General features: G+C 46.7%; 2 protein-coding genes across 8 annotated transcripts in view; one reads left to right on the top strand and one right to left on the bottom strand.

Annotated features, from left to right (window-relative positions):
- SIN3A (SIN3 transcription regulator family member A) overlaps positions 1-7862 on the top strand; it is a 61911-nt gene extending 54049 nt beyond the window's left edge. For 3 of the 7 annotated variants that reach the window (XM_083712163.1, XM_083712162.1, XM_083712164.1), the window contains exons 18-21: positions 1227-1319; positions 3085-3179; positions 4080-4392; positions 4847-7862. In XM_083712163.1, coding sequence (XP_083568289.1) covers positions 1227-1319; positions 3085-3179; positions 4080-4392; positions 4847-5077 — 732 coding nt within the window. In that variant the 3' untranslated portion in view covers positions 5078-7862. The remainder of the gene's footprint in view (positions 1-1226; positions 1320-3084; positions 3180-4079; positions 4393-4846) is intronic. The other 4 variants (XM_083712166.1, XM_083712165.1, XM_083712168.1 and 1 more) reach the window with 2 other exon arrangements.
- A 5216-nt stretch (positions 7863-13078) lies between these two features.
- CRABP1 (cellular retinoic acid binding protein 1) lies at positions 13079-23787 on the bottom strand. Its single transcript, XM_083712001.1, has 4 exons — positions 23468-23787; positions 21495-21673; positions 18023-18136; positions 13079-13443 (listed from the first exon to the last, which is right to left on the bottom strand). The coding sequence occupies exons 1-4, from the start codon at positions 23535-23537 to the stop codon at positions 13393-13395; spliced, it is 414 nt and encodes a 137-aa protein (XP_083568127.1). The 5' UTR covers positions 23538-23787; the 3' UTR covers positions 13079-13392.
- Between the last annotated feature and the right edge of the window lie 694 nt (positions 23788-24481).

Genomic DNA, 24481 nt, shown 5'->3' on the forward strand with positions numbered 1-24481 from the left:
ATGTAGTTGTTTTCCTAATGATTTATAGTACATTTGACGCAAGCTGGCAGAAGCAGTATTTAGTCAGATCCCAATTAGCTGCTCTTTCTGTTTTGAACAAGCATAGAAAGAAGGTGGCTGCCTCACCTGTGTGCGGGCAGAGGCTTCCATTTCCCTGAATTGCTATTCTTAGCATTTTCATTTTGGTTTCTTGGGTGTCAGTAGAGTGCCTTTCGCTTCTCCCCCACCTTCATCACTTTCCCAAATGCTACACTAGACAGACTTAAGCATGGCTTAACTATAGTCCTGATCCCTTACACTTTTCTTTCTATTAAGTAAATGTTGTCCCCCACCCCACCTCCCTTACAGATACACAGGCGGCCCCACCAAAGTCCCAGTTTTTTCCACCAGCTCTTCACAATTATTTTTCTCCTCTACAACTCTCTAGTTCCCTTGCGCATGGACATTCTTTAGTTGCACTCACACTACCCAGAGCTTCATTTGCACCTGAGATCAAAATGCTGTTAAATATAATGTTTCCTTCCACTGAAGTTCGCTCTGTGTTCCCATTGCTTCCCTGCAGCAATTTCCATGCCCCCCCCCCTTTAAAAAAAAATTGTCCCTACATGCTGGAGCAAGTTGATATAAAGCTTTTGGTTTCTCTTTTCCCCCCCTCAAACCCAAAATTGTGGGTTGGGGGAAGAGAAGCAGGTGATGGACTCAGCTCCATCATTTGTAGCTGAAGTGCTTCCTGCTGTAGTCAGCAAGTCTGGGCAACAAGCAGAAACTGAAGAAAGACAGCTGGGGTAGTGAGAAGCAGAAAAGTGTAGCCACAGAACTAATTTAAAAATGCAATGCCCAGCCCCCCTGCTCCGTGAATCAAAGGACTTGCAGGATTCGTGACTCAGCAGTCTAGCCTGGTCTTGCAGAATGGCTTAGCAGCCGGCAGGGCAATTCCCTTCCTTTCACCTTAAGGGCAAAATAATGCAGTTTCTTGATGGAGGCTGCTAGCCTAAAGAAAACTCATGGTTGCTATGGTGATAGTGGCTGACTCATCTGTAGACTTCCAGCAGAGAACTTTTCAAGTGAGCTCTCTGCTTATCTGAACCTTCTTCAATCTCTAACAAGGTGGCTTTACATTGCTGGGCCAAGTTCAGCCTGTATAGCATGTATATGGCCTTGGGTACCTAATAAAAACTCTGAGGATTATTGAGCTCCTTACTGAAGTACTGTCTTCTGTTGTGCAGTTGATGTTTGTTCAGAGCAGAGACCATGTTCAGCTAACTATTGAGCTGCTTGACACAGAAGAGGAGAACTCTGATGACCCTGTTGAGGCTGAGGTAAGAAAAGGACTGCTGTTGGTTGGTGGTTCTTAATTTCAGCTATCAAAGGACTATATATGCATTTTTACTGAAGCGCTTCAGGTGCAGTAAAAATAGGTCCAGGTTCTATTATGTGGATTTTTTCAGATTTTAACATGTATAATTTTTCTGTGTATAGTAATAAGCAGATGCTGCTGTTTATCTTCAGAATATGAGTAGATTATATGCGTGCACAACTCCTTACAAAGGCAAGCAAGTCAGTATATTCAGGCTTCATCTGATGAGGTGCTTTCAGGTCAGAAACATTCATGACCGCTAGATAACTGATTTTTTAAAAGCAAGCTGAAAACATTAGCCATAGTAGGTGCCTAATTCCAAACGTTGCATTTTGAAGCATTACATACAAACAACAAGACAAGGTGAACCTCGAACAATTTCCAATAATTAGTTGCCCAGTGCTTTTCTATGACGTCTTCATGCGGAACAATGACTACATGCATTCTTGAAAGCAAACAAAAAGTCCTTCCAAAATATTTAGGTTCACACAACATAATTATTCAGTGCTAAGGCTACTCATAGAAGATACTGTTGTGCATTGCCAAAGATCACTGCCAAAGCCAGAAGGGTCTAATCTTATTTCTTTTTATAGCCCTTTGTCCCTCAAGTTTGGGGTGAGTAATGCAATATTTTTAGCAATACAAGTGAAAGAGCAATATATTGTCCTTAACATGAAATGGTTCAGGCTGCTTTCATTGTGACCAATGTAGGGAAAAGGAGTGTGAGTTCTTTCAAAAATGGAACTAAACTTCAAAAGTTTGATCCTGAAAGTTACAGATGCATTTGCACTAACAAAATTCTATAAAATCTTGGCTTACCAAGATCACTGAGTTGCCACTTATAAATGTTGTAACATTTGTGCCATTGAACAGTAATTTTAAGCAGATTATTCTATCCCTGCTTTAAAGTCCAAGTGGCACATACCTCTGCTGTTCTAAAACAAATAAGACAGGGTTTCCCCAGCTCTGTTTTTACAAATAATGAGTGTCACATCAATAACAACAACAACAACAACAACAACAATAATAATAATAATAACAATAATAATAATTTATTATTTCCCCAGCCATTCTGGGCGGCTGCCTTCAGATGTCTTTTAAAAGTAAGATAGTTGCTTATTTCCTTGACATCTGATGGGAGAGCATTCCACAGGGCGGGCGCCACAGGAGGCCCTCTGCCTGGTTCCCTGTAACCTCACTTCTCACAGGGAGGGAATCACCAGAAGGCCCTCAGAGCTGGACCTCAGTGTCCAGGCTGAATGATGGGGGTGGAGACGCTCCTTCAGGTATACTGGACTGAGGCCATTTAGGGCTTTAAAGGGTCAGCACCAACACTTTGAACTGTGCTCAGAAATGTACTGGGAGCCAATGTAGGTCTTTCAGGACCGGTGTTATGTGGTCTCGGCAGCCACTCCCAGTCACCAGTCTAGCTGCCTCATTCTGGATTAGTTGTAGTTTCCAGGTCACCTTCAAAGTAGAGTGCATGGCAGTGGTCCAAGCGGGAGATAACTAGAGCATGTACCACTCTGGCGAGACAGTCTGCAGGCAGGTAGGGTCTCAGCCAGATGAAGCTGGTAGGCAGCTGCCCTGGACACAGAAGGGGAATGGAAGCTCCTCGGAAGTGGGGCTGTGTGCATGGTCCTTCATCCTTGGGTACCAGCGTAGGAAAGCTTCCTCTGTTAAAGGGAGCTCATTGGTGCATCTCTTTATTCTGTGTTCTATTTCAGCGTTGGACCGACTATGTGGATCGGTATGTCAATTCTGATTCTACCTCTCCTGAACTACGGGAACAGCTGGCCCAGAAGCCAGTATTTCTGCCAAGGTGAGTGAAATGATATTGCGCATTACTCTAAGAACTAATGGGTCATTTTGAGGCATGTATTTCCTCTGGATATCATAGCCCCATTTCCTAGGGTCACTGTAGGAAACTGGCAGCTGGAAAGAACATGGTGGCAGTTGTGTGCTGCTGCTGCTGCTGCTGCTGCTGCTGCTGCTGCTGCTGCTAATAATAATAATAATAATAATAATAATAATAATAATAGTCTGAGAGTTCCTTATAGGCCTCTGCTTTTGTGACTTTAGCTCCTCCCCCCCAAAAAAAACCCCCAACAAAGCAGAAATAGGAAATGTTTCAGATCGGGGTGGTCACTAATATGTACTTGGACAACCCTGCTTCAGCTTCATGCAATTGCACTGTGTACAGACTTTGTAAACAGCTTTGAAGCTCTCCCATGGTTGTGGCTAAGTGCTGATCCACACATTAAAAACAGCCGTAGCTGTCTGTCTATGTCTCCCTCTCCTTGTGGTGGAAGGCCCTTCACCGAGTGCTTGGCGCAAGCAAAGAGGAAAGGAGTGGGTCACAAGGACTGGTTGATCTAATGCTTGCCTGTACTGAGGAGGAAAAACTAGCCAGCAAATGTCATCATGAGCTTTTGTGGCAATTCTTTGAATGAATGTGCCTTGGTAGCATATCAAAGATCACATTTTTGGTCAGGAAAAAAGGATGGTTATGTATAACAGGAGTTTCTCCTCCGCAGTGCAGGTCAAGCACCAATTTAGCCAGTGCCTGGGAATCACCCTTCCCCTCTCAGCTTGGGCTGAACTCTGCTGGGAGGGGATTTGCTCCTTTCCCCAGCAGTTTTTCAGCAAGTGGAGGAGGATGCAGGCAACCACGGCAATGTTAAATGTGTTAATCATCCCTTACGCTCTTATCGTCATTCAGCACGAGCAGTGTGATGGATTTTGAGGAGCAGGCCCCGCGAGCCACAACGTCCAGCCCGATGAGGGAGGCGGGTGCTAATTCCAGCAGGGGCTCTCTGCTTTACAGGAACTTGAGGCGGATCCGCAAGTGTCAGCGGGGTCGGGAGCAGCAGGAGAAGGACGGGAAGGAGGGTATCAGCAAGAAGCCCTTGGAGAACGTGGAGAGCTTGGACAAACTGGAGTGCAAATTCAAGCTCAACTCCTACAAGATGGTGTACGTGATCAAATCGGAGGATTACATGTACAGGAGGACTGCTCTGTTGCGTGCCCATCAGGTAGGCCTGAGCAAAGCGGGTGAGGTGAGCAGCTGTGGCTTCTCCCCAAGGGAAAGCTGCAGCCAGCCAGGATACAGTGGTGTTTTGTTTCATTTCCCCTGCAGCCCTCTGCTTGCATCACTGTTCATCAGTGCAACTGTGTTTATGACCAGAGGTGTCCGGGTCTGGTCCGTATCTTACTGGGAGATCAACTGGGAACTCACTGTATTCTGCATACACTGGCTTGCCTTGTTGCCAGTAAAGGGGGATCACTTCAATGGTACACTTAGTATGTGTAATGGGAGCCACTTTTTCTGGCAGAAAACCTGTGTCCATTAGACTATATGCAGATTGTGACATGGAGGGAAAAGAGGGTTGGTTGTACATGTGCTAAGCAGGCATGCATGTCTGACCAAGGCCTCACTGCATAATGCCAGTCACTAAAGCTTTCTCTTGTTTTCTCCCTTCCTTGTAGTCCCATGAAAGGGTGAGCAAAAGGCTGCACCAGCGATTCCAGGCCTGGGTTGACAGGTGGACCAAGGAGCACGTGACCCGTGAAATGGCAGCTGAAACTAGCAAGTGGCTAATGGGGGAGGGCTTGGAAGGCTTGGTGCCTTGCACCACTACCTGCGACACAGAGGACCTGCACTTCGTGAGCATTAACAAGTACCGCGTCAAATATGGCACAATATTCAAGACTCCCTAAACTCCTGGGGGATAGGAAAAGGTCACGTTGTGGGTGCACATTTCGTGCAGGTTCATCAAGGAAAACAAGGAAGATGCCTTCCTTCCGCCTCCTCCCCAGCCCCTCGCTGTTATCTCTGTAACAACAGCCACTTCTGGACTAATTCATAGCTGGTACATCTCGTTGCCCCAGGGGGGCCACTTTTGGAAATGTCCATCCTGAGAAACGGAAGCTGGAACTGCTGCCCAGAGGCTGAGATCAGACACATGCTCCATGCCATGAGGGGAGCTGAGGTGTCCAAGTTGCTGTAGAGAAGCCCATCTTGCCTGTACACACACCAGCAGCGTTCTCCCAGCCACATGGGCATCAGTAACAACTGGGGGCTTTGAATAGCCTGACAAGATGTGGTGTGTTTGAACACCCCCTCCCCAAGAAGAAAAAGGAAAAAAAGTCTTGCAGCCAGAGTATCTTGGTTGGGAATCTCCAAAATGCCCAGTCCCCAGCTTCAACAGGAGTAGACAGCAGACTTTCTGGAACCTTCCATTGGCTCTCAGGGCTCAGCAGTCCAGATGGCGGAAACATTGGTTCTTGAGTTTGCTGCCCCCTTCTCTTTTCTCTCCAGTTCCTTCCTTGCTATCTGGGTGCCTGACAACACAAACCATTTAAGATCGGTCAGTCCTTTCCAGTGCTAGTGGAACGATCGTTTTGTTTGGGGTTTGTTTTTTGTTTTGTTTTTTTGAACCTGCTTCTTTACTAGTCTCTCTTAGTGCCATGCACCAGCTTTTCACACAAACACTTCCTCTCACCTACACAGTACCCCTATACAGACAACACAAGCTTTCACAATAGCAACAACCTATATTAAACTGGTTTCCCCCCTCTTTTTTTGTAAATAAATGTACATACTTGTCATTTTTTTTGTTTTTTATTAAAGAAAAAGTATGCTTGATGTGCTAGTATAACTATACTAGCTTCTTGTGTACCTTAGTACCAGGTGGCTTCAGGTTCAGGTTTTAGTACCTACAGATGAGAGTGACAGAGACATTTTTATTACACTTTCTACCAAAGGGAGTTATCATTGTAGTGCTTTGTGTGGAAACTTGTTCCTTTTTGTAAAAAATAAATAAATACAAAAATACAAAAATATTATTATTATTAATAATAATAATAATACATCTTGGTTCTTACCAGAGAAAGATGTGTTCTTGCTGGTTCCCTCACTCTGTTCTGAGAGATGTATGGCTACCAATTGCGGGCAGGGAGGCATCCAACCCACCAAAAAAAATTATTCATGGAAAGGGTGTGAGAGAGAATGAGAATGTGTGTGTGGTGGGATTACATGACTCGTATTTTAAACAGCCTATGTGATATATGAATGAGAATATATATCAGAATTTTTAAATTCTTTTTGTTTGTTTGTTTTGGGGAGATTGTTTTGCTGGGTAGCTTTTTTATTATCCACCTAGTCTTCCAGCTCAGAGAATTTGCACTTTTTGAAAGTGTTGCTGAGCTCCCTAGTTTGGGGTTGATTGTGCTTTCTTGTGTGATTCTTCTCATTGTTGAAGAAAATATCCTAAATACCAAACCAGTATTTGACAGAGCTGCTCAAGAGAGAGAGAAGAGTGTTTGTGTGTGTGTGTGTGTGTGTGTGTGTGTGTGTGTGTGTGTGTGAGAGAGAGAGAGAGAGAGAGAGAGAGAGAGACCATGCAAGACCATAGGAAAAAAGAGGGGTGGCCTTTTGTGGTTTCACCAGTAACATACACAAGCAGGGACATTTTTTTTTACTATAGATGGCACGAACAAAAACTGAAGATATGAAGGTCTCTCTTTAAAAAAAGTTGCTGTGGGTTTTGTAAATGGCAATGAACCTAACATTTGTGCCCTCCTCCAAGGAGGCGTTGGTTGCTTGTACAAAGTGACAAAACCAAGAGACCTTTAAAAATATGGCTTGCTGGTATTTGTCTTCTCCCCAAATCCGCCAAACTTACATCTCTCCGGGTATCCCAGCAAGTAGCTGTCCACACTCTCAGAACAGTGTTGTCACGGTCCAAGGCAAAGAAATTAGAGAGGAGAAAAAGAGGACCTGTGCTTCTTCCCTGTAGCTTAAGAGAACAGTGTAGAGGTGCAAGGTTAGGTCTCTGCAGTAAGAGGCAGGTTTGCACAGGGGAATGTGACCTGCAGCGGTAAAAGCAAGGAGTGAAGCCCAGCTGGGGAGTTCTTATGGTATGCCAGCAATAAGCTAACTTACCCATGTCTCCCTCCCTTGCCCTTTTAAAAGAGGGGGATGACAACACTACTGTGTCCTGTTCCATTTTGCTTGTGCTGCTCCCCTGCTCCTCACTCGCAACAGCCTCTCAGATGTACCTCTTCTGTGTATATTTAAACTATCACTTTAGACCTTTTTACCAAGTTAGAAGATAAAACACTTTGCCCAAGTGTCATTTTGAACAAGACAGGTAGAGCAGGGTGGGCTTTTTTTCTCACCCAGTGTTTTTGAGGGTAAGAAAAATCCCTGCAGCTGCAAAATAAAGGAGGCCACTGCCCTTCCTGTAGCAGGATTTCAGAATTCAGCATTTCTCTCTCCCCACCCCCTGACCCTCCCAACCCTGATGTCTGACATCTGTGAGCTCCAAGCTCCTAGTCCTGGCCTGTACAAATAGCAAAATACTTTCGTTCTTATTTTAAATTGCTTTTTGTATTCTGTAATGTGAACCTTTTTGCCACCTATTCATGTGATTTCTATACAGATGTTGTAAACTTGACTGTAGTGCAGTATTTCCATTAAAATATCAGGGCTACTCGTGTACAGATTTGGTGGTCCTTCCTGATCAAACTTAGCCAAAAACATTGGTGAGGTCTTGATTGGGTGAACTTGAAAAGTGCTGTTTGGGCTCTTGACTTGCATGCATTTGCCTCTGGTGTGCAAAACTGCTCAAAGCGGGTTGGTTCTCTTCAATAGACAAGCGCAACAGTGAGCAAAAATGTTTTCAGTTGTTGGGATTGCAATTCCCTTTTGTCAGATATGGTACAAAGGTGCTGGTATACTTGATTCTGATTTGAAGAAGTTTGATAGGGGCCTGTCCCTTTTAGAATTGAAAGTATGGCCTCATCTAATTAGTTTGGCAAATTGCAATTTTCAGTTTCAGTCTTTTTCTCATTTTTCCAATCTTAAGTTCCGTTTGTTCCATTTCTACATTTGTTTTGTGATTCTTTTTTTAGGAAGTTCACACACAAAATTGTGTGCATTTCTCCTGATGTATGGTTGACTGTACATGATTTTGCCTAATACATGCATTTTTGCAAGCAATTTTCCCATCTAAAATGCATTGTGTACATTATTTTCACTGATTTTCTGTTTGTACGCACTTTCCCCAAATGTACCCTTTTTGTACAAATTTTCTTTTTGGTTGGAGGAACTGCATTGCAAAATTGGAAGAAGTGCAGATTTCAAATATTAACTGTGTTTTAGTTTGCGTATTGAATCAGGAAGTGCAACCGAAACAGGTTCCTGAAGAATTTCTCCGCAGTCCCTCCCTTCCCACCCCTTTGAGCCTTTAGCTTGGACACTTGGCTTTCGCGTCCTTAAAAGACAACTAAATGAAGATCTGTGTAGATGTGCTACGTGCTGTGCTGGAAGGTAGAATCTCGTTACTGGAGGTACAAAGTAGCCTGTGGAAGATTTTCACTCCAGTGCGGCACTCTTAGTCTGTTTTCTCTAACGTGGAGGTCCCATAGCTGCAAATATTAAAAGTAGTTGTCTAGTCTAGATTAAAATTTGGAATAGGGAGGTGCTGTCATGGGCAGTTCAGTTCATAAGATCTCTCCCCCCCCCCCCTTGGTACTAGACCAGGATTTTCTGGTCCATCGTCTTCAGTAGCAGCCAGGCAGATTTGTCTGGGAAGTTTTCTGGCACAGCACAAACAAGTCTGCTGTCTCTTGCGTCCGAAGTGTCCGCTCCTAGATGGAAAGCTTTAATGTTCAGCAAGCAGCACATAATAGCCATTTACTCTCCCTGTTGCACCTCATCACTAAGTTGGTCACCATCTTGACTCCATATTCGGCAAGGATGGGAATGACTGGGCTGGGATACGCTCATTATTGCAGATTTTCAGACTGTCAGCAGAGGGCCCCCAACAGCTGGAAAGGAGGGAGCAAGAGGGATTGTGCTCAGTTAATCCCTTTCTTCAAAGGCTAAACATTGTAAGTTTCCAATTTGTTTTAAGCCAGACTCTGTCTATAGATGCTGCTTCTCTTATGGTGGGGAAATCATTTGTGCACAATCTAAAAAATGCAATATTTGATAATCAATATTTTGCTTTCCCTGTTTTTGTTGTTACTCCCTCTCACTCTTCATGTTATGGGTGTTTCTCACTTTACATACCTGGGTCATGACACCAACTGTGAGCCAAGACTGTGACATGGAGGAGAAAGAGCCGGATAGCTCAGCAAGAGCAAAGTTGCAAGTCACAGAGACTCTGAACTCTGGTCCCAAAGCCAAGTCTGAGATGGAGTCACTTAGTCAGGAGCCTCTTGAGACAGCTTTCCAAACTTATGACTCCCTTCAAATATGGAACCCCCTGAACAGGTTTCCCTGAGGAACCAGCACCCCCCCCCCTATATACACCAAGGACCTCACATTCCTCAATGCCTGCTCTTCATCGCAGCCAGCATGAAAAGTGGGAGCTGACAGACCTTTTGGAATGTCACCCCAGCTGATGCATGAGGAGGGTCTGGCTGCTTAATGTGGGAGAAGAGATTGCTCCCTTCTTCCAAGGCAGCTTGTTGCAGGGGTCAGCAAACTTACAGCGCCTTGGGCCGGTGTCTCCAGCGCCAATTGCGCGGAGGGTGGGGGAGCGCGTGCCCATATGTGTGCGCACACGCTATTTCTGGTGCACTTCCAGGTCGAAGGAGCACCGGAAATAGCTTGTGTGCATGTGCATGGGCCTCCAACCCGGATGTGCACCAGAAATAACCCGCGTGAGCACAACGCACATGCGCACAAGCTATTTCCAGTGCTCCTCCGACCTGGAAGTGGGCAGCAGCGCAGCGCCAGTAAGAGCAGGTGGCTGGAGTTGCTGCGGGCCAGATAAACGAGCCCCTTGGACCTTATCCTGCCCGCGGGCCTTAGTTTGGGGACCCCTGGCTTATTGTGTTGTTTCTGTGCTCTGTGTTAAAAAAGAGATGCCTTTTGTCAGCATGTTATTCAAGTCTGAGAGCTGCAACTCTAGCCAAACCTTGCCTGCTTTGCCTCAGCCAGCATCTTCCTGTGTCCCATTGTGCTTCGCAGTTGGGGTGTTACAGGCAGTGGTTTTCAGCGAGTATCCTAAGTCCTTAAACTCGTTAGGTGTTAGGCATTTTTAGGAGCTTTGCCCGATTACACAGCGCTTCATCAAACAATCCTCTTTCCAGCATGCTTGAAGATTAGCTGCTTGCTTCTAGCCCCTAATTATGCTGGCATCCTAACAGCAAGCATTGGGCAAAAAAGAAAGGGGGGAAACCCTAATAATTGCTGTCTCTGAAGTATTCATAAATTAACATAGTCTGAATGAATTCAAACTTAATTTAACAGGCCAGTGCTCCTATTGTGAGTGTTTTAGTATGCAGCATTGTTTGGAATTAGTGGAGAAGCACTTCCCCTTGCATAAGGGATCAGGGTCAAAAGTAGATGAGGCAGCAGTTTGCCCTAACAAGAGAAAATGTCAAACGGCTTAAGGAGCTGTGCAGCAATTTTCACACAGTGGGAAAGTGGCACAACTCAGTGCAGAGCACCTGCTTTGAATGCAGAAGGTCCCAGGTTTGGACCCCAGCATCCATCTTGGGGGCTGGGGGAGAACCCTGCTTGAAATCCTGGAGAGCTGCTGCCAGTCAGTGCAGACAGTGCTGAAGTAGATGGCCACAATGGTCTGCGGAAGGCTGTGCCCTGTCCTACATCAGTTTCTAAATCACCTCCCCAGACCTGCTGGATCAGAACCTCTAACGTGCATTATAAACTGGATCTCAGTATGGTTCCAACTTTAAGCTATTTATTACACCTTCTTTCAAGAGATGACAGATTAGCTGCTCTTGTTTGTTGTATTTTAAATGATGTTTAGCACATGTATAAAAGTAATAAAATACACTTAACAAAATGGGTTTGGGTGGGGTAAGTACCCAAGGAAACCATTCCCTATCCTTCATTTTGTTTCATGAGGCATACGTTTTGGATGGCTTTGAAACTGATAACAGATTAAATGTATGTTTTGTATCCATGGAGAGGTGCAAAGGTTTCAGTGGATGGGAACAAGTATGTTATGATTCTAGATAGTCACATCATTTCTCATTTGCATTGTCATTTTCACATTGCTGTTAAATCGACCAAATGCTCTGCCATGGTACCACTAATGAGATTCGCAGAGAAAAGACCACGTGAGAGAGAGAGTGGTGCTTGGATGCTTCTTGACACGTCACACAGGATGCTGCTTCTTCATGGGATAGATTTCTACATGCAGGGATTTGTTTAATTTTCATATGGCAGGGCTGTCTGTTGTGTCAAGCCCCCAGCTGCTGACTAAAGTTTACCTCCTCAGGATTGCGTCTTAGTTATTTTCAAGAACTAAGCTGTGGAGATTAAGCACAATTGAACAGTTGGTAATCCATGGAAAAAAGCAAGTGGATCTATCAGAAAAAAGCTTGTGTGCTGCTGCTCCCTGGCAAGTACAGTGACTGCATGAGCAGTGTGCTTTGTCCTTAAATGCTCTCAAACTCTAAATGCTGAGCTGTAATCTTCTAGGCAACAGGGATGAAAAATATTATCTTGTCTGTAGGGACCACAGGTTTCCAGCACTGCCTTTTGACAACAAATTCCTTAAGCTAATTGTGGACTGTGCAAAGAAAGACTTCCTCGGTGATGGGAAGCAGGCGTGGCTGGATTCCCAACTCCCATCTGCCCCAGTTGCAGGCCCAAGGTGAGCGTTGGTGGGCTGCAGGTTCCCAACCCTGTTTCCATCCAAGGCAAAATTAGCTCAGCATTAGATGGGGCAATGGCTGCTGTCAGAGATGCCTCTGAAATGGGGAAGTAGGCCGCTTCAGGGTAGGTCTGTCAATGATGTTGGCTGTGATAGCTCCCTGGATGTAGGAGGCTCAAGTCAGTGATGAGAGATGTTGCCTTCCTTGCTTGTGGGTTTCCAGGAGGAATCTGATTGGACACTCTTTGGGTCAAGGATGCTTGACCAGAGGGACATTCAATCTCTCGTTTGGGGTAGAGCATGCCTGAAGTGTTGCAGAGCCAAAGAGTTTGGAGGAGCCCGAGGTAAACCTAGGGATGGGAAGCCTGTGGCCATCCAGATGTTGCTGCACTACAGCTCCCATCATCCCTGAGCCCTGGCCCTGCTGGCTGGGGTTGATGGGGGTTGTAGCCCCCACTGGAAGGACGTGTGGATCCAGAATTGGCCTCCACAGTCACGGACTCATTGTTAAAACCGTGTTTATGGAAGGCAATCTTACTCAGCTACGAGTAATCACCAAAGAAGAAGAGTCCAGCAGCATCTGGAGGTTTCCACATTGGCACCCTTTGCTCTAAGGTGCCACCAGCCTCTCTATTGATAAAGCCCTGCAGAGTTCACTCTGGAAGTTTTCATTGCTGGAGGGAACTGAAAGCCTTCAGACAAGAGACAGACCTTGGCTCAGTGGCAGAGCATGTGCTTGGCATGCAGAAGGCCCCATGTTCAATCCCCAGCATCTCCAGGTAGGGCTGGGGGAAAGCCCAGCCTGAAACTCTGGCGAGCAGCTGCCAGTCAGAGTAGGCAATGCTGATCCTAGGGAGACCATTGGCCTGACTCAGTCTAAGAGCTTCCTAGGACTGATCAGTTCATTTTCTTGCTCAGAAACTCTGCAGGTTTGAGGGGTCTCCAGCTCAAGGAGAAGCTGGGCCTTTGGGCCAGCCTCATCCACAATTGCCACGGCATCCCGTTGGCTAGCTGGAATGCTGTGCTCCTTGTGCTGAGGGAAAAGAAGAGGAGGGGAACCCTTTCAAAGCATTGGGCATTATGTTCAATAAATTTAATTACTGCTCAAATCATACAAATTTGTAAACTACAAAACACAAAGTAAAAGAATGGAAAGGAGATGAGGAGCACACAGAGAGACACAATTCTAATGGGACTAGGGTTTGTAATCAGAGTGAAAAGCCCAAGGCATGGGCTGGTCGACTGGGATTCAAGATGACATGTATGGTCACGTACGAGGCTGCTCTGTAGGCCACACACAGGGATGTTTACTGCACAGGATTTCTCTCACACAACATCTGCTTGTTAATCCATCTCTTCATCCCCCACCCGCTCGATGGTGGCTGGTACTTTTCACTCTCTTACGTAAATTCTTGTGCATACGACATCATCCGCACCAAAAGTCTGGAGGGGAACAGAAAAAGAGACACTTCCAAGCAAATCAGACAGCAGAAAGGGTGCAAGACTCCCTCTGTTGCCAGGAATGGCAGGGTGTTGCTCTCTTGCTTTGGGTAGTGACATAGATTGGGCCCAGAAGGACTTGGGCACAAGGATAGGCAAGAGCAATGAGGAAAAGGGGGGTCTGCTCAGAAAGGGCAAGGAATGATAGCATGATCATTGTCTGCTCCCCATTAGAAAAACACAAGCACTTTTCACCAAATGCTAGGTAAAGGTAAAGGACCCCTGACAGTTAAGTCTAGTTGCGAACGACTCTGGGGTTGCGGCACTCATTCGAACCGCCAATCTTCTGATCAGCAAGCCCAAGAGGCTCAGTGGTTTAGACCACAGCGCCACCCGCGTCACTAAATGCTACACCCATGTTAATACTGAGCTAACCCATAGAATTAGGACCTCTTAGAGAGATCTGACTAACACCTGGGTTTAATGGGCAGTATTTAACTTAAGTTTTACTCAGAGTAGACCAATTGCAATTAATGAAGATGGCTAGGTTGGGTCCATTAATTTAAGTAGGGTGACTGAGTAAAATTTAGTTGAATGCCACCCAGAATTTTCAGGCATGGACCAGCTACTACTGTGTGTTTTTCTCAGTCATCTTGAGGGCAACTTGAAACCTCCTTCCTCCTCCCTTTCTTTCTTTCTTTCTTTCTGTCTTTCATAGAAAAATAATGCTGCTGTGAAAACACAGCACTACAACAATATCAGTGAAAGCATCAACAGAATATTAGCAAACTTGTTAAAAACAAGTGCAAACCCCCAAGGCCTCTCTGAAGAGCACAGTTTTTAAAAGGAAACAGGGAAGATTCCCACTTGGCAAGGAGTTCCACAGGGCAGGACCTGCCACATGAAAGACTCGGCCCCTGACAAGGGCCCACTGAAGTCAGGTGCCTGGAAAACGACCATCAGAAGTTCTTAAGATTGGCTAGATGCCAGCACACTCCGTGGCTGCTACATCAAGAAGAGTTCTCAGGGACCCCGAAGCCAACACCCTATTTTGTAATGTTTTGAGTGACCTAATAAAGGTATTGCATTGATGTGGATCTGGGATAACGTGTTGCCTGAATATGGATTTTTCAATTTGCCAGCATGGCTACTTCTGCTTTTTATATCATCCTTAAGATTGTTGTGGGTGGGTGGGTGTGGAAATGTTCAAGGGATTAGGGTTGGGCTCTGCTGAGACAAAGTCTGAAAAGTCACAGCCACTGGAGATCAAAGCTTCTAAACTGTGTGTTGAACCTTCTCACCAGCCGCGTTCAATTTCACAATTCTGCAATGCCATTTATAAAAATGTTCACTCATTCATCCGTGCCCCACAGCTCACTGGCTTTAATCAGCTGAGGCATGGTTTTTTTTCCCTCAGGGAGAGAGAGAGGAGGGGGCTTATGAATCTTTCTTTCAAACTGCTCAAAAGCCTCTGGATTTGGATGATAATTGATTTGGAGATACCTTTCTTCCTCCTTGGTGTGATCTGTGAACTATGCAAAATTTGTCTTCAGGCTGCTTTCATCAGGAAAGTAAAGGATGAGAAGAGGGTCTCAGTGAAAATGATGGTTCTACCAAAAATTTTCTTTTTGTTTCAGACTTTACCCATCTGTATTTCAACTGAGAATTTTTTTAAAAGGCAAAAGATGATAGTAAACATTGTGCACCAGGGTAAAAGACCCAGATTACAATTAGCTGTGATCTATCTGCAGTCTGGGGTGGGGGTAGGGAGCTTGCTCTACCTCATTTATAAAAATGTCATATTCAAAATGCAATTGGAATAATACACAACACAAATGAGAAACTATGGCAGCAAATGGAGTTTGATAGAAATATATAGAGTACTGAGTCTACCGTGTTTAATACATAATAAAAACATTTTTGATTCTCTAATAAATCCATGCTCAGAGTCAGCTCTGAAAGCAAAAAGATGTGGGCACCTCCATTAACTCCCTCAGTCTCTCCATTGATATCTTTTGTACTGCACCCAATTTTGATACAACAGGAAAAGACTGTTATTCAGAAATGGAGAAAGAAAGACCTTTATTGACTAATTTATTTATTTGAAAATGCTTCAGCTAATAAAGAACGAGAAAAATGGGAACGGCTTTATGGTCAATGAATAAAGTATTTCATATCAAACCAAAATTAAAGCGCATACCACAAGACCTTTAACATCCTTTGAATTTTTTATTTTATATATGTATGTATGTATGTATGTATGTATGTATGTATGTATACTCTATCAAATAATTAATGAGTTAGCAATTGGAGGATGCAACTCCGTGAAACAACAAAGGGAATCTGATCCAGGGATAGAGATTGCAGGGGTGGATTGGTATAATTTGTGGGCTAAATCAGTTTCAACTTGGATACATTTAAATTACTACACCATTACGGTGTAGTTATATTAATAAAACTACCCCACCATTGTGCTGGAGAGGCTGCAATAGTATAGGTACCACACTTCACATGTGGTGGATGTGTGAACACAGAAAGCCCTCCTGGCAGAGGGGATTTACAGAAATAAGCTGTAACATGTGGAATGTACTTCAAGTTTGGGATTGTTAACTATTTTTTAAAGGGCAATCTGAACTTTGTTATGAAGAACTAATTATTTTTCTTTTAGTAGCGGCATGCCTACTAGAGGCACAGAATTGGAAAGGATTGAACCATCTCTGTATCTCTCATTATTGCTGTGCCTACTAGAGGCACAGAATTGGAAAGGATTGAACCATCTCTGTATCTCTCATAATTGCTGTATTGGAAAAATTAACAAAGAGATTACATGCACTGAATAATACAAATTATGTAGACAATTGGCATTCTTTTATAAAACACCTTACTGATAACCCTGAAGAATAGCAACTACCAAAATCACAGATTGGACTTTGGCAAAATTTAACTAAATTGATCCATTCTGAAGGAAGAAGTGGGGAGAGTTGGGATTTTGTTTTTGTATCCCCCCCCCGCCTCTTTTTTGTGGTTGTTATATATTGGAGATTAATAAAACTTTTTTTAAAAAAAATGAACGAACTCTGCAAAATGTGGCTTCAGGCTGCTTTCATCAGGAAAGTAAAGTCTGTGTGTGTAGTGGGTGGGGAAGGAGAACTTATTTGTAATTTATCTAAGGATACATTCAATATTCAAATACCTGGCAACCTGTGGTAGTTTCTTTCCTGTGAAAATGGGTCATAGTAGAGATTGGAGGGGGGGGAGAGAATGTTCCAAAATCTGTGCCACTTGAGACCAATTTACCTACAAGGTGGCATTGCCCCCACATTTGCCCACTCATCTGCTTCAGTCAGTGGCATTAGCATTCCTGCAGGTGCCACATAATACCTGTTCCTGCGAATCTTTTATTGTGGCAGCGCCTACACATTGAAACTCCCTGCCTATTGATTTTAGGCAGGCACCTTCACTGTATTCTTTTTGGCACTTGCCTGCTGATGCTTGTTTAGGTGCTTAGAAATGCTGGTGTGAATTTTAATGTTTTCATATTAAAACTTTTTTGTATGTTTTATTGTTGTAAATTGCTCTTCTTAGTGTAGATTGTTTTAAGGGTGTTTTTCTTTTCAGTCAAGTGGCATATAACTTTTATGAAATAAATAAATAAAAATCCGCCAAAACTCCCTCTCCCAAAGGTTTTAGATTTCTATGGCTGACACAGAAGTTGCAAGAGCAGAACTTCCAAGGAACTTGGAGGTTCGCCTGAGTCCTTTTGCTCCTCCTCAACCACAGCATTTTTCTGATGCAGCACTTGTGGCGGGTGTGTGTGTGTGTGTGTGTGTGTGTGTAGGCTGAGGTTCCTTTGGCTTTTACCAAAGACCAAACTTTGTCTGTCCTGTGAAACTCCCTGCCAGAAGTCGTCCAGCAGGAGTCAGCCCTGCTTTTCATTTTGGAATCTTTTAACAACAACTGTGCAGACAATTAAATTTTTTATTTTTATTTTTTTGCAATCTAACTTTTTAACCAACCTCCCCCCCTTGCTGTATTTCTGATGTTGTTATGGCTGTTGTATTGTGTCTGAATGCTGTACTCTGCCTTGTTATCTTTTTTATGAAAGTGAGGCTTGTAAATATTTTAAGTAAATAAATAAAGTGGAGGTTAGGACTGAAGAACTTGAGAGACATGATGGAGCCACTTCTAATGCAAAGGGTTCTGGGTCTGGTTTTTTTACAACAAAGGGTATTCTGTAGGTGAGGGGAGCGGGACTCCCGCCACTCCCTACTGGGCTGACCCTGGGTTTGGTGGGCCCCTTGGCAAAAGACTTTCATGTTAATTGCCCCCCCCCCAAAAAAAATGCAGTATTGCTCCAAGACATTATGATGCCCTTTCAATTTTGTTGGACTCCAACTTCCATTACCCCTGACCATTAGTCATGCTGGCTGGGGCTGATGGGAATTAGGGTCCACCAGCATCTGGAGGGTCACACATTTCCCATCAGTGCATGAATACAACAGGGGAAAGGGGGCTTCTCTATGTACCAGGAAAGCCCACCCTTACCATCGAGACCCAACCCTGTAAAATTAAAATTTCTTACCAAAATCAGCTCCTCTCCGGCCAGTTCTCTCGTCCAGTATGTTTTGGGGCCTTCTCCCTCCAGAAGAGTTTGTTTGCAATAGATCTTGTTTTCAGTTTCCCAAGTGGCTAAACTCTGCAAGCAAAGAGTACCCCCCCCCACACACACAATCCGCACATCCGGGGGGGGGGGGGGAGGGATTAGCTGCATTATTTCATGACAAGCCTAAAGAATCCAGATTAAACAGCATTGTCTTCTCAATCTTCATCTTGCCCCCATCAAAGTCTCAATGCTACCTTCCCTCAGGGAAACTGGATGTCATCCATTTCGTAGTTGCTCATTTGTGATGCCAAAACAGTACTGCGGGCTTCCATCTGCTCAGTCAGAGAGTGACAGAGGCGCCACTACCAGCTGAATGAAACAGATTTGGGGTGGGCTTTAGCTTGGTCTGATATGCTTGCAGGTGTGAAGGTCACCTGGCCAGGCCCACACCAGAGCAAGGGACCCACTGCCCATATCCTAGAGCTGTTCTTCCTCCTTGCTACGGTTCACCTGCGCTATGCATGCAGGTGAGAGTGAACAGAGCAAGGAAAAGGCTTCACTTGCCAGGACTTCCCTTCCCAAGCAGTGCAGTAGATTGGTCACAGAGGGCACTCCTGATCCATTTAACTATTTTTTCCTTTGGTAGTGCAATTGGTAGGTGCATGGGGCCAAACTGGATTGGACCCCTCTACCCACCAGCTTGCCAGGGTAGGGTCCTAATCAGCCTTCCAAAACTATTCACACACATATACACCCCAACCAAGGTGGAAATTGAGGAGGGGCAGAGCCCAGAAGAAGAGGCTTGGGGTCAGCTAGGAAGCCCCCAAGTGCAGCAGCCTGGAGGTTGTCTTTCCCTGCCCTAAAGCCCACCAGTCACCTCACGCAACTCAAACCACTAGACAGCCAGCAATTCAAAGTGGTGGGTGCAGAGGGCTGGATAAACAGTCCCAAAAACTAGGCAAAATTTCTTTGTGTAAACAGCCGAAGCAGAGAAATGGTAGCAAATGGCCTCTTGTATGTCAGGATCCATGAGGAGCCATCCACTTTCCCTAATGGCTATTATTTTCACTATTTTGTACCTCTCAACTTGACTCCACGAAAGGCTAACACCAGAAGGAAAGGAATTTCTGATTAACAAACAAGAGACAACAATGGGAGGGGCGAGGCAGGGGGGGCTGGGGGTAGCAATGCCTTTGTCCTAATATTCATGGGACACTTTGCTGCTGAGGAAACTAGAACAAAATGCAGGGTGGTGTGATCCAGGCTCATCAATTCAAGGCTATAAAAGATAACAGGATGTTCTCTCCCCCCCCCCCCCGCAACACAAAAGAGAAAGTGGGGCTGTGGGGACTTGCCTCCCCCAACAAAATATTTGAGGGGGCTGGCTCCCTCAAAGCTGACGTTCATTGCCATTCAAGTGCTGTCTCATGCTATCCATTATGTGGGGTGGACCTTACCTGGTCCCCACAATATTTTATTCAAGTTGGCACCCCTGAGTGACAAACAGATAAAACACATCCCGGCACATCAAAATGTAGCAGCCTGAGGATGTAATACTTTTCTAGAATAAGAAATGCTCTGGACTGGAGAGATCCCAATCAGGTCCTTAATTGCCCCTGGAATCAGGATGATCTCTCAGAAATCTGTCCCAACTCTCTAAAGGACCCATCTTATGTGGCTGATGGCAAGAGCAAGGAACCCCTGGATTAGGGTTGGAAGGGACCCCAAGGGTCATCTAGTCCTCCCCCCATGATGATGTTGATTGATTTGGGCAGCATAGTGTTGGACTGCATGCCAACTCTTGTTGGCATCGGTCCGTCTCAAGAGGCAAAGGAGGGCATCTCTGAGGGTGAAGTCAAATTTCTGCCTTAGCAGCACTGAAGGTGGGGTGCAAGCCTGGGCAGGGTGTCTGGAGGTCCTGGACTGCCCAGATGACAAGATGCCTCTCAGCTTTGCATATATGTCATCTTTCCTCCCAGGTGGTGTGCCTGGTTCTCCCCCTCTTCATTTGACCCCCACAATAACCCTGTGAGGTAGGTTAGCAAAGAGGCAGTGAACAGTCTCTACTAGTCTGCTGGGAACATGATTAATGCATTAGGCCCAGAAAATCATGTCAGCACCCTACAACTCAGAGTAAGCCCTGATGGAAAGAGCCAGAGCTTGTTTTCCACCTCTGAAAGCCAGCTCAGAATTGCATCTCTGTTTATACATTAATACTGTACATGACACTACAATTCTAAGGTGGGATTGTTGTTTGAGTGTCCTGCTGGGAGCTCAGCCTAACCTACATCACAGGGTTGTTGTGAGGGTAAAATGGGGAGTGGCAACAACCACGTATACCACTTTGAGGTCCTTGGAGGTAAGGTGGGATAAGAATGTGATAACGAATAAATGAATAGCAGAGTATCCTGCCTTCTGGGCAGTGGGCCCAACTCTGTGGAACTGCCTCCTGTTACAAATCAGGAAGGCATTGTCCCTGCTGAGTTCCAGATGTTGAGAGGAGGGCCGGCCCATCCTGTTTGGCCACCTGAGGTGAAAGGGGAATGTGCCCCCCCACCCCCACTTTTGTTGTCACCAGAACACACCCACCCTTGCCAGGCTGTTCTGCAAGGCACTGCCGCTTGCCTTCTCTGCCCCAGGGGAGGGGAGATGAGCAGCAACAGCCCAGGGGTTGGGCTCCTCTGGTGCCTCTGCTGCCTGACAGAGGAGCTTCACACCCACCTCAGGGGTGGGCCAGCTCTGGTCAGGTGGAAATGGCTCGATTTCAGGTGGGTTTTGCCCTGTGACTATTGTTTCAGCATGTCTATTCTCTGAAGTTTTAACCTGTTTTAAATGGTGCGCTTTGCATGTTTTTTTTTCTTACCTGTAAGCCGCTTTGAGTCCTAAAGGTAAAGGTAAAGGTACCCCTGCCCGTACGGGCCAGTCTTGCCAGACTCTAGGGTTGTGCGCTCATCTCACTCTATAGGCCGGGAGCCAGCGCTGTCCGCAGACACTTCCGGGTCACGTGGCCAGCGTGACAAGCTGCATCTGGCGAGCCAGTGCAGCACACGGAACGCTGTTTACCTTCCTGCTGGTAAGCGGTCCCTATTTATCTACTTGCACCCGGAGGTGCTTTCGAACTGCTAGGTTGGCAGGCGCTGGGACTGAACGACGGGAGCGTACCCCGCCGAGGGGATTCGAACTGCCGACCATGCGATCGGCAAGTCCTAGGCGCTGAGGTTTTACCCACTGCGCCACCTGCGTCCCTATGAGTCCTAGGCTGCTGCTAAATCAACCATTAAATAATCATTTGTGTTTTTAATAGTGTTTTTGATTGTTGCATACTGCCCTGAAGTTTTATGAGATGGTGGTATAGGAATACTTTTATAGTGTAATAAATTGATAGAGTGGGGGAACAGAGTACAAAATCCTTAAATGAATAAGGCAGTAACACACAGCGGTTATTTATTACCCGACACTTCCTCCCGTCCACGGTTTCTTCCTCGAAGCTCTCGCCAACTTTGAAGTTGATCTCGGTGGTGCGGACAGTGGTGGAGGTCTTAATGTAGAACTGGTCCCCCTCCTGGCGGATCTCCACATGTGGTTTCGAGGCAGCAGCTACGGCCACTTTCCTGAGCATGGCGTTGACCCCTGGGCAAAAACCAAGGAGGAGGAACCATGATGCTGAACACAAAGTTAACTGCCGAAAGGACATAAGATGACCACGAAGAGCCTGTTGGGCCAGAAGGGCAAGCCAGATGATCAAGGGTCTTGACACCAGGCCTTATGAGGAATGGTCGAGGGAGTTGGGTGTGTTTAGCTCAGAGGAGAGGAGACTGAGAAGTGACAAGATAGCCAGCCTCAAATATCTGAAGTCCTGTCACACAGAAGAAGGAGCAAGCTTGTTTTCTCCTGCTCTGGAGGGGAGGACCCAAACCAATGGATTCAAATGACAAGGAAGGAGATCCCAACTGAACATCAGAAAGAACTTTCCGACAATAAAAGTACTTTGACAATGGAATGGACTCCCTGGGAAAGTGAGGGGCTCTCCTTCCTTGGAGGTTTTCAAACAGGGGTTGGGGGCATCTGCTAGGAATTCTTTAGTTATGATTCCTGCATTGAAGGGGGTTGGACTAGATGACCCTTGGCTGTTCCTTCCAACCCTAAACAGAGGCCAGCCGGATGCCTCTCTGGGGGAAACCCACAAGAGCGCTTTCTCCTCCCCTGTGGTTTCCAGCAGCTGGCATCCAGAAGCACCGCTGCTTCCGACCCTGTCAGACCCCTGGTTCATCTTGCTCAGTACTGCATGCATTGACTGGCAGCAGCTCTCTGGGGTTCCAGGCAGGAAGTCTCTCCCCCGCTCTCTGGTGATGCTGGGGACTGAGCCTGCAAGCTTCTGCCTGCCAGGCAGGTACTTTAAGGCTTAACTAGGGCCCTTCCCCAATGGCTTGCGAGCAGAGGCTGTGGACATGGGGGTTGGGGAAAGTGGGGATGGGGCCGACATGTAATTCAGTCCACCTGTTAAGGCCAACCGCCTTAATTCCCGAAACAATACAAGAACCACAACACAAGCAATCCTTGGGAATCTGCACTGTGGTTCTCTGGACTGGGGATTTGAACCTAAAGAGGTGGATCCCAGAGTCCAGTGTGTGTAAAAAAGGCATGTATTCAGGTATCTAATATACAAAAAGGCATTGTATTAAGGGAAATTGCTTTGCAAGAATAGCATACAGTCATGAGTATACTAGGAGAAAGTCACAGTAAAAAAAGGGTGAATTTTCAAGATGACTTTTAAAAAAAAAATGTGGAAATGTAAAGTTAAGAGTGGAAAAACCGAGAGAGAAACAAAAATTGTCAGATCCGCCCATTCGCAGGAGTAAGTCTCAACGTGTTCATGTAAACGTTGCAGGAACACAGGCTCAGCCTGCCCCCCCCCTTCTAAAACGCTCCCCAAAGAGAGAGAGGGAGAGAGAATCCCCCCGCGCTGATTCCCCCCCCCTGAGCCCCTCCCCGCGCTCATTTACTTGAGAGTAAGCCCCGGTGAGCACAGCGACGATCCTTCTGAATGAACGCGCCTCAACCCACCGCGTTCACCTTCTACCTGGGAGTAAAGCCCCACGGGGCGTGGCAGCTACTCTCCCCGTCCGGGGAGCGAGATAGTCCGGATCCGATGCCGCGCTCCCGGACGTGGGGAGACCCGGAACCCGGCGGCCACGAGGGACTCCAGTCGCGTCCCGCTCTCCAATGCGCCGTTGACTCCCGTGTAAACGTGTGCACGAGGGTCCGCCTGCCCGGTGACCTGGGGGCGGTGTTTGGGGGGTGGGGGAATGGGTGAGCCCCTCCGCCCCCTGGAGTCCCCCGGTCAAGCCTCTCCCGGCCCCCCGGCCCCTCCAAGCGCTGCCGGAGCGCCGGGCGCAGCGGCCAAGGCTGCCCTTCCTTGCTCACCCAAGACTTTGAGGAGCTCGTCGAAATTCTCGCTGTTCTTCATCTTCCAAGTGCCGGAGAAGTTGGGCATCGCTGGGGAAGAAGCTGCCCCGGAGACCCGACGACGAAGGAGGGAAGGGCAGGCGAGCGAGGCAGGCAGGCAGGCAGGCAGGCAGGCAGGCAGGCAGCGTCGGGCGCTTCTCTCTCTGTCCGTCTGAGTGTCTCCCTCTCTCTCTGCCTCCTTCTCTCTCTCCCTCTCTCCCTCTTCTGTGCAGGCACCTTGCGAGGTGGCCAAGTGTCTCTGCGCTTTCCCCGCCTCTCCGCTCTGCCCACCCCCCGCTCCCCCCCAGGGAGCCTCCCGTCCACCCATCCATCTGCCTCTTCTCTCCCCTCACCCTCCCATCCATCACCCACCTACCCACCCGCAGCCTTCCTCCTCCGTTCCCAGAAGCACCCACCCCATCCATCATCCCTTGCCCCTCGCCATTCGGGCAGCCAGCCTGCGCGCGGGAGCTGCCGCCTGGGGGTTCCCCGAAAGGAGAGTCGCTAGCTCTTCTCCAGCACCCGCCCCCCCCCCGCCTTTGCAGCTGGGAGACCGAGGCAGGGAGGTTCGGGAGCCGAGGGGAAGCCACTATCCAGGAGGGGCAGGAGAGGTGGGTGTCTGCCCTCCCCAAGGACTGGACCATGGATGCCGAGAGATGCCACGATCTTCGACGGCCTTTCCGCAGAGGAGAGGGCCAAGGGGGCTTCCTAGCCCGGGGGGCTCTGGGCCGCCTTGGCTGTCGGAAGCCTAGGGCTGATTCATATTCAGCGGGCTTTTCAACGTGTTTGCGGGAGGCTTGTTATTTTCGTTTTAACTATTCACTTGTGTTTTAACCTTGTATTTTATTCTGGGAAGCGCCCTGAGCTCTTGTGATGAAGGGCGGCATATAAATAAAATAAAAGTAAAGGCAGTGTATACCTTCTGAAGATCAGGTGCTGTGAATGGCGACTGTGGAGCTGCCCTTTCGCTCAGGTCCTGCTCCTTGGCCCGCT

Source organism: Podarcis gaigeae (genome assembly GCF_964106915.1).
Source record: "Podarcis gaigeae genome assembly, chromosome: 14".
Taxonomy (NCBI): domain Eukaryota; kingdom Metazoa; phylum Chordata; class Lepidosauria; order Squamata; family Lacertidae; genus Podarcis; species Podarcis gaigeae.